General features: G+C 32.9%; 1 protein-coding gene across 4 annotated transcripts in view; it reads left to right on the top strand.

The window, feature by feature from the left end:
- LOC124357087 (fatty acyl-CoA reductase wat-like) overlaps positions 1-15,767 on the top strand; it is a 54,078-nt gene that overhangs the window by 33,079 nt on the left and 5,232 nt on the right. For all 4 annotated transcript variants that reach the window (XM_046808513.1, XM_046808515.1, XM_046808516.1 and 1 more), the window contains 2 exons: positions 354-584; positions 13,347-13,607. In XM_046808513.1, coding sequence (XP_046664469.1) covers positions 354-584; positions 13,347-13,607 — 492 coding nt within the window. The remainder of the gene's footprint in view (positions 1-353; positions 585-13,346; positions 13,608-15,767) is intronic.

Genomic DNA, 15,767 nt, shown 5'->3' with positions numbered 1-15,767 from the left:
ATTTTGTTTAATTTTTAGTTATAAGTTTAGTTAGAAAATTTCAATTAAAAGTTTTTTTACATAGGGGTTATGTGTTGGCAATGAGAACAAACATGAAATAAACTACTTGATTCATAAAATGAATTATGGTTAACAGTAGGTTTGCATTTTTCAGTAAATTACCAACAAATAGTTAAAGTTTTATGGGAGCTGGTGGTTTAATAAAAAAGTGTTTGTTTGGTTACTTATGTTGCAATCATATTTCTTGCTTTGAAATGTATCTTGCTTGAAATGTGCAATTCTAGTACAAAATGTCTGATGATTAAAACAGTTTTTTGAGTTTTTACTTTGACGATTTTTTCTATCTGTTTTAGAAAAATTTACCATTCAGTGTCATCAAAGAATCCTATTACTTATGATATTCTGCGGACAGCAAACTTTGGGCACGGTGACTCTGAAAGAATGGAGACTACCAAATGCATAGCAGTTCAATGGTTTTTCCTAGTCAAGAATAAAACTATGTTCTGTTTATATTCTATCTGGTATCATGTCATTCCTGCCTTCTTCATCGACATCTTCCTCCAACTCACTGGCAAGAAACCTCAGTAAGTAAGAACTCCTCTTGTTAAGTCACCTGTTATTGCTTGAGTAGTTTTATTCACTAGAGCATTATCAAATACTTATATGTCAGGTTCAAAGTGAATTACATTTGTAAAATCTAGGACTGTAACTTAACTTTCCAAGACGAAAGTTGATGTTAAAAGAAATACTCAATTAACTTCGTTGACACATTTTTAAACATCTTAGATAATAAATAAGTAGTTTAGCACAAGCTAGAATTGCACTCTTGTATTTATTAATGTTAAAGTAATAATATTATTCAAAGTTTCCTATAACGACTTAGATTATAGATACTAATATTCCAGAATATTATGAATAAAATTATCAATCGGACATCCAAGACGATATAAAATATTTTTTGATTAGTAGGCTCTGAGTGAATATTCAGTAAAATTTATTATTAAATTTTTAACTATTAAATATTATCTGGTTTGTCTAAAATAAAAATCACAGTTCTAAATAAAAATAATGGATTTATTTAAAATGGGAAATTAAATAGTTCAATGCTTCAGAATTTCATCACTCTCTAATTTTCCACGAAAGAATTGACAAACCGTTTAGTAATATTAAAAGGGTCCTTTGGCAAGAAATAAAAATTTCAGTCAAATATATCAAACTAAAAATCAGAGCTCTTTTCTGAAATAAAATAATAAAGTTTTCAAAGAAAAATCAAATGCCACTTGGAAATAACTAAAATTAAAATGTTCACTTCTAACTAAGTTCCCTTAAAATTCAAAAATAAAAATCAAACTTCTCGTTCCACTAGTTCTATATTAAACTTTCAAGTCTTTGCAATTCAGATACAACTCTCTCAAACAATGATTAAAGTTCAATTGATTTCCAATGAAAAATTCACAATAAAACAGTTCAAATTAAATATTAATAAATTACTAAATTTACAAAACTCAATCAAAGTTATTAACAAAGTTCAATTTTAATTCACTTTTCTTGCAAGTTTGAACCAAATGTAACTTGTTTGATTCTATTGTGCTTTATTGTTCATCAAGAATCAGTTATGCAGATTGCTCTATAAAAGTTTCTATAAAATCCCTTGCAGAAAAAAATTTAGAAATGGCGCACACTGTCATTAACTAAATTCACGATAATTACCAAAAAGAAGGCAGAAAATTATGAGCTGGCAGTTTTTATAGTTCCCTTTCCAGCCCCCTCTGATGGACATCTGCGGTGTTCTCTCATTGGCCCAGCTGTTTCCAACTCGAGAAACAATAGCCCTCTCAGATCTGACGCAACTGCAGTACACAAGACAAGTTCTGATCAATTCAAGGCAGTGAACCTTCCTAATAATTTAAAGTTACCAGCACTAACTTGCCAAAGGATTACATATTCGTTTTTATCCTAACTTCTCACAATCTAATTAAAATTAAATCCCAATATTTCTTTCCCAAGATTTTAATTTAATTTAAGTTTTAATTAAAAAATCAACCAAATAATTAAAAAATGATTTTTTAAATATTTATAATACGATGAACAAATTATTGAATTATCACAAATAATATTTTATTTGTAGTTAGTATTTTCTACTTTTATGTTCATGCATCACTGCGTGTCCAGTGCGTCTATTTGCTGACAGCAGTTGATCGGCAATATGGAAATTACCAATCAATAAAACGTCTTACCATAGAGTTTCACAGCACCTAAAGATGCATTTTTGTCACAGCACCTAAAATTCAACATTCTAATAAGGTGGATTATCATAGCACCTAATGTCATTGTATCTAATCTCACAGCACCTAAAAGCAAATCGGGGGCTCGCTGGAGAAGTATGTCGCTATCATTGTCCGTTGCATTGTTAGGGAGAAGCTCTTTGAATTGGTTGTTTACATGTGCTGGCTGGTAGAATAAAGATGGTCAACATTGCAGATTACTGAAATATCAATAAGATACAAAAATATAACTTGCTACAACGCTCAATGTCAAATAATAAATTATGAATTGTTAAATTATTTGAAATACATATTGGCACGAAAATAAAAAAAGGAATCTTTGAGTACTCCAAATTTTAGGAACCTTATACAGTTGTTATTTTCTACAAAATGCAAATACATGCAAAATATTTGTGATAATTTTTTAAGAGTTATCCCAAAATTACATTTCAAGTAGTGTGATATTTACAGATGTTTCTGACATATAAAGTAAATGAATTTAGTTATCTCAATACAAGCTGTTTGGGCCACTCTCAAGAATAGTAGAAAGGACTTGTTTATATAGATTTGGTTCCCAACACATTAGTGATAATTTATTGTTGGGTTCTGATTTTATAAAACAGTAAATCTAAATAGAAATACTTTCTAAAGTATAAGGGAAAAGAACAAGCAGACTTCATATAATAACCTATAAAAATTTATGAATTAGTAATGTATAATTCATGTATACGATTTACAATATCCACAGTAGCCTAAGACAGTATACTAATACATTTATATACAAAATTATAAACTTAACACAGTTGGTGATAGATTTAAATTCGTTTATGGTTTTTTGCTAAAAAAAAATCACTGAACGCACTTCACAAGTGGTGAGATTTTCAATTGCAGTACACATTTTAATTCATCACAGTGAGAAAAGTAACTGAGATACAGACCACGTTTAACTAGAGCTCGATGCATACTGAACGGCAGAGTGTTTTGATACCAAGAGTGTAGCCCTGCCCACTGCTGCACCATTAAAAAATGTCTTACTTTCTGGATAGCCCTCATACATGCACACAAACTCACACTTATAATTTTAACCCTTTTAACCCCGGCCATTAAATCAAGTGAGGTGCCAGGAATCCCAAGCCATTTTCAGACAAAATGTAAGGGTTTTGTAAAAAATTCATAACTCAGTTATTTTTTTAAGATATTTAGGTAATTCTTTTTTCGTTTTACTTCTTTATACATGTAGCTTACAGAAATATACAAATAAAACTATTATTTTGAAAGTAATTTTTTTTACATACATATACATATATAAAAAATAAATAAAAATGAAAAAATTTCAAGTTTGATCATGGAAACCATATAGATAAAAAAATATTTGACACAAAAATACCCATGTACTTTATGATATATTTAATCCTTAATAAAAGGAAACACAAATTATAGGCCTACCTTATTTACAATTGGAGTAACAACAATTTTTGTAAAGCCGTGTAAATTTTTCTTTTTGCCATTTAGACAATAGACAATAGACAATAGACAATAGACAAACTTCTTTATTAGCATATTCATCAAGAACAGTAATAGAGTCAGAAATTAGATAAACTTGTTTTGGAAAAATAATTTTTGAGTCCGATGATGCATCACACATTTTGAGAGCGATTGTTGAGTTCCAGTTGAGGCCTCCAGTCTTGGTTCAAGAATTCGTCAATGGTGTAGAAAGGCTGTCCAACAAGCAAGTCATGGAGTGCTTTTTTAAAAGGGTTACCCTGAAGCTCTCTTAATGGTTGTGGTAGATGGTTCCATAGCTTTCGCCCAATGTAGGTTGGTTTCTCCTCGAAAAGTGCTGTGCGGTGTATGGGTAGAGTGTAGCTTGTTGCATAACGTGTGTTGTAGTGATGAAGGTCCTTTCCAGTTTTGAGATTCTTCTGGTGTGCATACATGATAACTTCTTGGATGTATAGCGCAGTAACAGTCATTATCTGGAGTGTCTGGAAGGCATGTCTGCAGCTCTGCCTTGGTTCTAAGTCAGCCAAAACTCGGATGGCTTTTTTCTGTAGGGTAAGAACTCTATTAAGGTTTCCAACTGAGGAGCCACCCCAAACCGCAAGTCCATACCTCAAGTGAGTTTCTACTAATGAGTAGTAAGCTGTTTTGGCTGATTCCAAGTTGCTGATCCATTTAATGCGTCGAACAACATATATTCCAGATGCTAATTTTTTGCAGACATTGTTCACTTGCTCAGTCCAGGTTAGGTTTCTGTCCAGAATGACTCCAAGAAATTTTACATGATTTTCAACTGTTACATTGGCGATGCTGGGAGTAGTGTCTCTTTTCTTACTGAAATTAATTTGTATTGTTTTTTGTGGGTTTATGGCCAGGTCATTTGTTTTACAATAATTCAGAGCCTTGTTTAGAGAGGCTGTAGCAGCTGCACAAACACCTTCTGCAGTGAGATTCCTTATCAGGAGTGTTGTGTCGTCTGCGTACATTACACATGATGTATTATTATCTTGGGTATGTGTTGGGAAATCATTTACAAATAGAATAAAGAGGACAGGGCCCAGTACAGACCCTTGTGGAACTCCTCGGAGAATAGGAAGTGGTTTTGACTGGTGTGTTTTTGTAATTCCAAGTGTGGTTGTCTGTACCTCAACTACTTGGGTTCGTCCTGATAGGTAGCTTGCAAACCATTTATTTGCTGTGTCTGTGATTCCCAGTAATGTTAGTTTCCTTAAGATGAGGTCATGTCCCAAACAGTCGAATGCCTTACTATAATCGAGAAGAAGTGCGGAGATGTATTGTCCTTTGTCTATTTGGTCAATAATGTCTTCAATTAGGCTGATTATGGCAGAAATGGTAGATTTTCCCTTTGAGAATCCATGCTGGCAGTCGTTGATTAAATTTAGCTTCTTGAGGTGTGTCATAAGTCTGATGAGGACAACTTTTTCAATAATCTTTGAAAATGTAGAAATCAGGGAGATAGGACGATAATTTTGCACATCGTTTGTAAATCCTTTTTTGTGCTTCGGGTATACTTTCGACAACTTTAGTGCAGAGGGAAACTGGCCTAGGCTGAATGATTTGTTTATTATACTTACAAGAGGTGGAGTCAGTTCTTTTCTGCAGTATTTGACAAGCTTAGATGAGTATTCATCCATTCCACTTGACTGTTTTGATTTAAGGGAGTTTATAATATCCCTGACCTCGTCATTGTTTGTTGGTGTAAGAATTAAGGACTCTTGGCAGATTATTTCTGTTCGAAGGTCAGGTGCATTTATGTCATGGTTCCCTATGACCTGTCTATTCTTTTTCAGCATCAGCTCGGCTACATTAGTAAAATAAGTATTAAAATGTTCAGCTATTTCCTGAGGGCTATCAGTCTCTCTGTTATTAATTTTAATATGCATTTGTGGATATTTTACTTGGGTTTTTCCTCTTTTTTCATTGTTTATAAGGCTCCATAGGGCTTTACTCTTGTTATCAGCTGATTTGATGTAGTTTGCATTTGCGTTTTGGTTTAATTGTCTGAGTTTCTTGTCATAATGTTTCTTCCTTTCTACCATGATCTCTTTGTCTTGCACATTTCCTGTTGTTTCATATTTATGTAGAGCCTTTAGAAAGTCAAATTTAAAATTTTCTGCCTCATTGTCATAGGGGAAAGTTCTCTTTTTTCTTTTCTTAATACATTTCTTTTTGGGACAGGCAATGTCAAGAGACGCTTGTAGGATCCCTTGAAAGATATTGTATGCTGCATCTGAGTCACTAGCGAGATGAATTTGGTCCCAATTTTTATTGTAAAGGATAGATGTAAGCGTATCAAGGTTCCATTTACTGAAACATCTTTTGTAAGCATACTCTGACAAAGTTTTCAATTCAAAGCTGTGAATCCTGCAAATTTGTGCAGTGTGGTCAGAGAGTCCGGACTGAATTATGGCTGTGTCGATGTTGTCTTCTGGTAAACTTGTGCATATACAGTCAATTGAGGTCGCAGTATTATGGGTGATGCAGGTGGCTGGTAAAGGCAGTCTTTTGATTTGGTGAGAAGTAAGTTCTTCTTCTAAAGTGGTATTATCCACCGTATTCTTCAGTCTGTCTATATTGATATCACCAATCAGTACGAGCTGTTTGTTGTGTGCTTGTATATGCTCGAGGATGTTTGCTAGAGTGTTTACACTTGCCCTTACATTTTCACTTGGTGATCTGTATATTCCGAGAATATGTACAATGTTTTTTCCAGACTCAATAGATACCATTGCTGTTTCACAGCTGAACTGAAGACAGAGGTGGGATATGTCAATTGATTTACAGCTGGGGGCTAACACATCCTTTGCGTATATGGCTACTCCACCTAACTTATGATTTTCTCTGCTATAGTGTGTTATTAAAGAGTACCCTTCAACTGGTGTTAGTTCTAATTCTTCTCTTTTTAAACCGTGTTCTGTAAGGACCACAATAGCTGGATTTATGTCACGAAGAAGGTGATGAAGTCTATCTAATTTTTTTCTTAGCCCACAAATATTTTGGTGCAGTATTGTTAAATAGTTTTTGGGGTTGTATTTTATAGTTGTCCAGTTTTGAATTTTGTTTTTTTCTCTGAGGGTTGGGCTAAAAAAGGTTCCCTTTTTTAGCAGTTCACCTGATGTCCTGGTGTGCTCAAGGATCCTGGGTTAGTGATAGAAGAGAAGGAGATATGCAATTTGGTAGCTTCTTCTATATTTTTTGTAAAAAATTCTTCAAGTGATTCATTTTCTCCTAGTAGTTTGGCAGTCACTGGTGGGCCAATTTGAACGTTGAAAGTATTTCTTATTTGGTTGGAGTGAGAGTCAACTTTACATGCATTTCGATACTTTGCTGCTTGGAGGGAGACACTAAAAACATTTTTCTTCAAGGTTTGTTTTGGTTGTTTAAAGTCCTCCTCCATCTGGTACCGTGTTATGGGATGAGCCTTTATCAGAGAATGATGATTCAGTTTTGTTCTTCTGGTTTGACTGATTCCAGGGGTCAAGATGTTGTTATGAGTTATCTCAGTATTTGTTAAATGGTGATGGTTCAGTTTTTCCTGGCTGGTTTGGCTGGCTCCAGGGGTCAGTTTGTTAATATACGTTATCTCTGTGGTCGTCAAAAGAGGTTTGATCAGTTTTTTGCTTCTGGTTTGACTGATTCCAGGGGTCGGGTTGTTAATATCTGTCATCTCTGTGGTTGTCAGTGAGGGTTTGATCAGTTTTTTGCTTCTGGTTTGACTGATTCCAGGGGTCGGGTTGTCAATATCTGTAATCTCTGTGGTTGTCAAAAGAGGTTTGATCAGTTTTTTTCTTCTGGTTTGACTGATTCCAGGGGTCGGGTTGTTGCTATTAGTCATCTCAGTATTTGTCAAATGGTGATGGTTCAGTTTTTCTCGACTGGTTTGGCTGGCTCCAGGAGTCAGGTTAATAATATCTGTTATCTCTGTGGCAGTAAAAAAAGGTTTGATCTGTGATGTCAGTGTTCTGATCATATCTTCCATGTGCTCTTGTTTTTTATTTATATTTAGGATTTCATATAGCAGAGATGAAAAGTTAGCTGTGGATGAATTTGCATTTTCGCTGTTTGGGGTTTGGGTAGAAATACTAATTGATTCAGGCATATTGATAAGGTCACTTTGATTTTCAATTTTTAAATTTAGGTTTTTGATAATTTTTTCTTGATTATCTATCTTTTTTGAGTAGTCATCAATTATAAGTCCTAGTTTAGTGTCGTGCTCTTCAAAGACATTTTGACTATTTAGTCGTAGTTGTTTTTCCCTGTCAAGTTGAGCCTGCATTTCTATCAGTTGATGTTGTAAGTTTTCAAGTCTTTCAGTGTATTTATCTTCCCTATTTCTCATGTCTTCAATTTTTTCTTCACAGCTGGCAAGTTCTGCTTTCATTCTAAGATTTTGTTCTTTTAAAGAATTATTCTCGTTGAGAAGAACAGAGCCTATTTTTGCAGCCATTTCTAGTTTTCCTTCTTCTCTAGTTTCGTTCTCAAAAAAATTGTTTTCCATAAGGCTGTTTTCAAGTTCTTTTACAGAATTGTTCAGGAAGTCAGGATCATTTTTGGTAGTTATATTTGGTACATTTTGAATAGGGGAGCTTGTATTTGAGTCTGTCTCTTGTGAGAGGTCTTTGCACTTTATACATTTCCAAACTGTAGTCTGTTGATGGTCCCATTTTTTAAGATTTTTTTCTAACACACCCTGGCATCCTGCATGATACCACATACCACATGGACCTGTACATTTTATTCCTGAGTATTTGACCCCAATGGTGCAGACTCCACATGGGTACTTGGCAGGCATTTCAATGTGTGTCAGAGTATTAGGGAACAAACTGTAAATGTTGTTTGTATAAAAAGTTTTTTGGGTTTCTCAGTCTGTTGTTTAAAAAATGTAATTTTCTGAGGAGGGTCAAGAGTATAATTATTGTAGTTGATTACAAGGTGTAATCAAATTCCTAGTCAGGTATGAATATCTAGGCTGAGTAGGCGATGGAAGCCAGGCTGCAGTATACAGTGAGGTCAGTTATGTGTGTGATTGCAGTGTCAGCAGCAGCCGGTCATCATTCCTAGACTGAGTTGACACACTCACAGCTGTTATTCCAGATGGTGATGAGTTGGAGTGTCTAGTCACCTGTGAGTTGGCTATTCCGTGTGACGTCATATGCTTATTGTATGAAGCAAGAATTGGAAATTGTCATTTTTATGAGTAAAGAATAGTTTTGTTATTTTTTTTAAAGATTGTAAGAATTATCTTATTTCAAGTCTAAAAAATTACTTAAAAATTATATCTTCTAATTTCTGGTGAGTTCAAATTGCTGCCGTTTGTAATTAGGTCAGCTCTTGAGTCATCATTTATGCATATTTACTTTGGATTTTATATGCAAAAGATCAGTGTCTTTTATATATCTATTAGTGAGTAGACTTACAGATGATCCAGGTTAGTTCAGTGTACAAATTAAGTAACATTTGTTGGATAATTACCACTTGTCACACACTTTTCCTTGAGAGTCACTTCACTAAGACTGTAGTCAGTCAGCCATTTCTGGGCAAGGCAATGTAACAAGACCTTTGAAATTCACAGTACTTAAAATAAACATAAAAACAAAGTTATTTCTGATAAAATAACTAAAACTGTTCATAATATAAATTTAAAAAAAGTTTTAAAACAATATTTACATCACTACAAAATGATCACTAAAATCGTCGTCACTAATCATATCCACACCATTTGCTAGGTTACTAATTAGTGTATTTTCACTTACGGGAGACTTTGAACGATGTCTTTTACTCATTTTGAAATCAAACAAATAATAAACTAAACTTTAACTGCCGTACTTTACACTGCTTTAACCTAAAACTGTTAAGAAAACGGAATATTCACAACCACGTGATATACAACTGTCTGCAACAGGCGTGAGCAGTCAGTCGAGACGAACTGCAATTGCTCAGTCACAGACTGACAAAATACGAAGTCAAACCATTACAAACTAATATATTTCGATGCAAAATATCTTTGTGCACAAGTCTGTGAAATTTCAAAGCATTTGGTGAAATAGGTGGCCAGTAAAGTAATAAAAAGTGCACGTCCGTACTATACGGACGTCGGGGTTAAAAGGGTTAAAATAATACTCAATACTAATTTATAAGATAAAACGGTATAGTTAACTACAGTTTTAATTTTATAATAATACACAATACTAATTTATAAGATAAAACGGTAAAGTTAACTACAGTTTTAAGACAACGCATTACAGTATAATTTATTTTTGTATTCTATTTTTTCACGTTTATTAGTCATTATTTTATATTAAAAGCAGTCCTTAAATTAATTATGTAAATATTAAAAGCAGTCCTTAAATTAATTATGTAAGGATTAACATTGTAAACAAAGTTTAGCAATTTCTTAGAGATATGATTAAGTATTTTTTGAATAATGTAACTTTGTGAACCAATTTTTTCCCAAAAGATTACAAATCTTGGTTGTTTATTTTTTTAATGTTATAAATATGTAGACTGTTTTTTAGTTTGCCCCTTAAAAAAAAATGAAATAAATGGCATTTTTAAATGCTTCTTAGTTTTAAAAGTAGTTTAGAATTAAAAGTACTTTGTCTGTATATGTAAAAGGCAAAGGCATCACACACTAATTATTAATTCATCACCTCCCAGAAAGTTGCAAGTATCCCACATGACAAATAGACACAGTAAATCATTTTCATAAATATAACCCACCCATAAGGGGGTAGGAGGAAACGGGGTTGTTATCCTTAGAAGAGCTTCATTTTTGTTTTTCAAACTTCCCAACGTCCTAGAAACGTGAAATTTGAAACATGCGTGCCTCATGACTTACATATAAAAAAGAGCATCTTGATGAATATTAATTACCATAGTGGCTGAAATATGATTGCAACCCCTAGAAGAGCTATATTTTTATTTTTCACCTCCCCGCTGTCCTAGAAAGATGAAATTTCACATTCACATTCCTCGTCATATACATAGAATACCAAAAGCCTATTCATAAATATAAACCCAGCATACAGGTTTAAATGGAGGTTGCAACCCCCCTATAAGAACTACATTTTGTTTTGGAAACTTCCCGGTATCCTATAAAGGTGAAGTTTGACACACATGTATTGTGCACCAAAAACACCTTAGAACAATGATTACAAGGACTGAACGTAGACTGAAGTAGGATTTTCAGACTGAGTATTTATATATTATTTAACATGACAAGGCAAACTCTACTATTTGGCAAGACATGTGAAATTTGTGATTTTAACCAAAAATGATTCTGCACACATTAAATCTTAAATAAGAGCAAATGGAAATGTTGTTTAGCTTTCAATCCTCTTAACAATGAACACCGAGATAATACCTACCAAATATAAATAAATAAAAGTTTATTCATTCCATTAAAACATTGTACAATAATTATTACATAAAATATAGATACAACATTAGTGATAAATAATGGAATGCAAAATTACACAAATATGATATATATCTAATAAAAATGTATCAATATGTTTAAATTTATATATAACAAAAAAAGTATAACTAAATATTCATTGGAGTGATAATCACCAAAATCCAGTTCAGAATTTCACTATTAAATCATTAACATGCTACACTCCATGACATATGTGTAATAATAATACAATTTATATAATAAAATTCCAACTCAGTTCCTATAGATTTTTAGAATAAAAAAGGGAGAAAAACATAAAAAAGAAAGTTACTTAAAATTAGACACAAAATTTACAAACTGTATGAGGATCATTCAGTCAGTTAACTGAATAAAATTCAATACAGAATACAGAAAGCTTTATTCATGATCATCAAGAACAGAATAGTTGTCAATCAATAATAAAAATAATAAGTTATGAAACATAACATTGAAAGGAAAGAACAAAAATTAACAACAAAAACATTACAAGTCAGGAGTTGAGAATGTCATAAAACTCATCGAGACTGTAGATAGAGTTCTTCCACAGCCACTTGTGTAGTCTTCTTTTTAGAGTTTTAGCGTTGCCGGTCTTGATGGCATCAGGAAGGGAGTTCAGAAGCTTCAGAAATAAAAGTACATAGTACAATACGAATAGTGTCAATATTGTTAAAAATTGTTGAGAGGAAATATAAAAACACTATTCTTACTCTTAAAAATCATTAAATACATTTCACATTTTCTGCTTTATTACTACTTGTTATGTAATAAAACAGTTTTCATCTAAAATAAAAAGTTATAATGTTTCAAAAAATTCTGCAATTGAATATAAGGATCTGTTCTCCAGGTACTCTTTTAAATAGGGTTTAAATTTCTAAAAATAATTTTCATTTTTTAAACTATTAGGGAGTTTATATAAGAATTCAATTCCTGCACACAATGGCTTCTTTGTAAACAACTCAAACCTGTGACAGGAGAAAGCATGCTTATCACGGCTTCTGGTGTTATAATGATGGGTTAAGCCAAGGTAGTTGGCTGCTGATTTGTTTGACATAATGCACTGATACATATATATATATATATATATATATATATATATATATATATATATATATATATACTGGGCAAAAACAGTTAGGATCTCCAATTCTGCAAAATGACCCTTTACAGAAGAATCTAATCTATGTATATGAGTATAATCCTGATTTACTTTTTTATTGTAAAACAGGTATTTTATTTAACATACTGTGTGATGTGGCACCATAGACAATGAGTCCATAAGTTATATTTGTGTGAATTAAGGAGAAATAAATCATCCTCAAGGTTTTTTTACAAATTTTTGACACCTATCTCAATGTATACAGACCAGAATTTATTTTTTTAAGATACCTATGACATGAAGATTATAACTCGGTGATCTATCAATATTAATCTCCAGAAATTTAGTGGATCACACTTTTTCTAAGATTTTGCCAATTGCAATGTTAAATTTTGTTTATTTTTCAACATAACTGAAAAATGAATAATTAGTTTTATTAAGATTAATTAAGAGGTTGTTGGCATTAAGATACTGGTTTATTTCTGAACATGTAAACGATGATATTTCAAGTTTTTCTTACAACTCTTGGCAATCCATTTAAGTAAATAATAAAAAGCTATGGTCCCCTGCGAAACACCATATTTAACCTTTTTTTTTTTCGAGTAGATTGAGAAGTTAATTTTCTATTACATTCATCAAGATAACTAATCTCATCAAATTGTTCCTTGTCAGCAAGGTATGACTTAAACCAGGACAAGCATCTGTCATTCAGAACAAAATTAGCCAGCAACCTGTTGTAATTTACTGTGTGACACATTGTCAAAAGCCTTAGACATGCCCATGAAGACTCCAGCAGTTGCCTCACCTTTGTCAATAGAACTTATTATTGATTCAATAATATATTCTATTCCAGCTGTTAACAGCAGATCTGTTTGCACGAAAGATATAATTATGACTGACTCACTTCAACCAAAAGAGAATTTATATTCTAATTAAAGAGAATGTATGACAACTTAATATAATATTTTTCTGATCATATAACCTCTATCTTTATTGAAAAGAGAAAAAAAATTGTCTTTATATATTACAGACTGATGAAAATATATGCCAAGGTGTATAATGTCAACAAATCTCTGATGCCATACTGTGTCGAGAAGAACATTTTATTCACCTCAAACAATGTTGATGAAATGTGGGATTCTTTGGATCCTGTTGACAAGAGATTATTTTTCTTTGACTTGGCTTCCATGGATTGGCAAGAGTTTTGGTTGTATGCGCTAAAAGGAATTAGAGTCTACATCCTGAATGATCCCATGGAAACTGTACCTCAGGGGATAAAACATACCAGAAAGTAAGTAATAGATTGTAATTGTGATAATTTATTGCCGTGGTTTATATGAAACACTAGCGACCTTGTCCAGCTTCACACAGGTCAAATGTATCTTCTTTTTTATATTTCTACATTCAATCATAAACAATTATTGATTTTTATCTTCATATTGATCAGAATCTTCCCATAAAACCTTGAAATAATAAAATGTACTAATTTGGCTGATAATAATAAATTGCCTTACCAATCAAATATATTATGAAGTTAGATCATTTTATAATCATTTATCTAAAATTAGACTATTATTACTAGTAATAAATATAAAATATGTTTATACAATATTTACAGCAGCTTTTCGTTTGACAACACAAATAGGTTATTCGTGGAAGTTACCCGTGAAAAAACATAGTAGTCCATATGAAAAACACCAAACACTTAAATCTAATCCTACAACATTGAATGTTTAACCCAGTGACTTATTAATGGTCATTGAAAAAGACAATTCTCAGGAAATTGCAGCCGTTAGTTTAGAAAACCAATTAAAAATAAAATTTGTTATTATAATAGTTTAGTATTTCTTAATACTCTCTTCATTTTTAATTAATTTTACCTAAATAAAAGAAATAATTTTGGTCAATTAGTCAAAAGTGTGGCTCATATGTCCCTTTTCCATGGCAAAGAATTAGGAGCTTTTTAATGGTTATTTGGCACTTGCGGAAACTTAAGGTGTAAAAAATTACTCTCAATATCAAAACAAAAGTAATTTGTTATAATAACAGTGGTACTAACATTTTTATAAACATTGTTGATGCTCTAAATTACATAAATTAGATAGAAACTAACTTAAAATAGTAAAAAAAAGAATATTTACTGCTTCTTTGACTTCGTTCTTTTAGTGTTCTCTTCATAGCCTAATATAGTTTATGTTCTTCATCAAATTTTGATTTTACTTTTTCATTGACTTAAGTGACATTTTCCTTTTTCCAATAGTTTAATCATACTATAGTTTATTGTATTGACTGAAATTCTTGAAAGAAGTTACAGTAGGTTTTAGGAATCACTCCTGATTTGTAGAAAAGCTAGATAGAGGTGTCCCGCAAGGATCAGTCCTGGGCCCTGTCCTGTACATCATTTTCACCAGCGACATGCCAAATTTCCTTGAGCGGCACTGCTCATTGCTTATGTATGCAGACGACACAGTTCTTATAAATAGTACAAAAACCCCTGAAGAACTTGAAATTAAAGCATACATAGCATTTAACATGGCACTTGAGTACTGCCATAGCAATGATTTGGCTGTTAATGAGAGTAAAAGCACACAGCTCTTCTTTGGATCAAAAAAACACCAAGTAACTGAAATACCTGGACTAAACCAAACCGAATATGCTAAACACCTAGGCCTCACCATTGACTCAGACCTGTCATGGAGTCTCCATGTGGATACGGTATGCTCTAAACTCAGTTCTGGTGTATTCGTTATAAAAAGACTCAAATCGATCACAGAAGATCAGAGCATACTCCGAACAGCATACTTTGCTCTTGCTGAGTCACATCTTCGATATGGCCTTGTACTATGGGGAAACTCTTCCAAAACAAACCTCCAAAGAGTACTGATACACCAGAAGAAAATCATCAGAGCCATGCTGGGTCTAGGTCCTCAGGAGTCCTGCCGAGGAGCTTTTATAAATTTAAAAATCCTCACAGTGGTAGCTCTCTACATTCTTGAGGTAATCCTCCATGCTGCACGTCAAGATCTCCCCAGAAGAAACAACTTACATAACCACTTCACAAGAAACGGTAGCGACTATGTTCTTCCCAATCACGGACTGGCACTCTATGAGAAGAAGCCCTCATACATCGGTGCCAAACTTGCCAACTACCTGCCTGATGAGCTGAAAACTCCAGGGCCAATCAAGAATATGAGACAGCGGCTTATCAACTGGCTCCTAGTTCGACCCCTTTACTCAATCGACGAGTACATTCGGTGGAGGGAAGACCCGACTTTTCAAAATCAAAACTAATTTTCGTACATGGATTCATCAAGTTCCAACTCTTGCAAACTTTTGACGACATTTCTGTACTCAAAGTTCATGAAATAAAGAGATTTGTCTATTGTCTATTGTCTATTGTCTATAGACGTGGATGTAGAACATGGAGATATTACTGCATAGTACATCTCAT

The sequence above is a fragment of the Homalodisca vitripennis genome, chromosome 3 (assembly GCF_021130785.1).
Source record: "Homalodisca vitripennis isolate AUS2020 chromosome 3, UT_GWSS_2.1, whole genome shotgun sequence".
NCBI lineage: Eukaryota > Metazoa > Arthropoda > Insecta > Hemiptera > Cicadellidae > Homalodisca > Homalodisca vitripennis.
The sequence above is the reverse complement of the archived record's forward strand: the minus strand, read 5'-3'. Positions and strand labels throughout refer to the sequence as shown.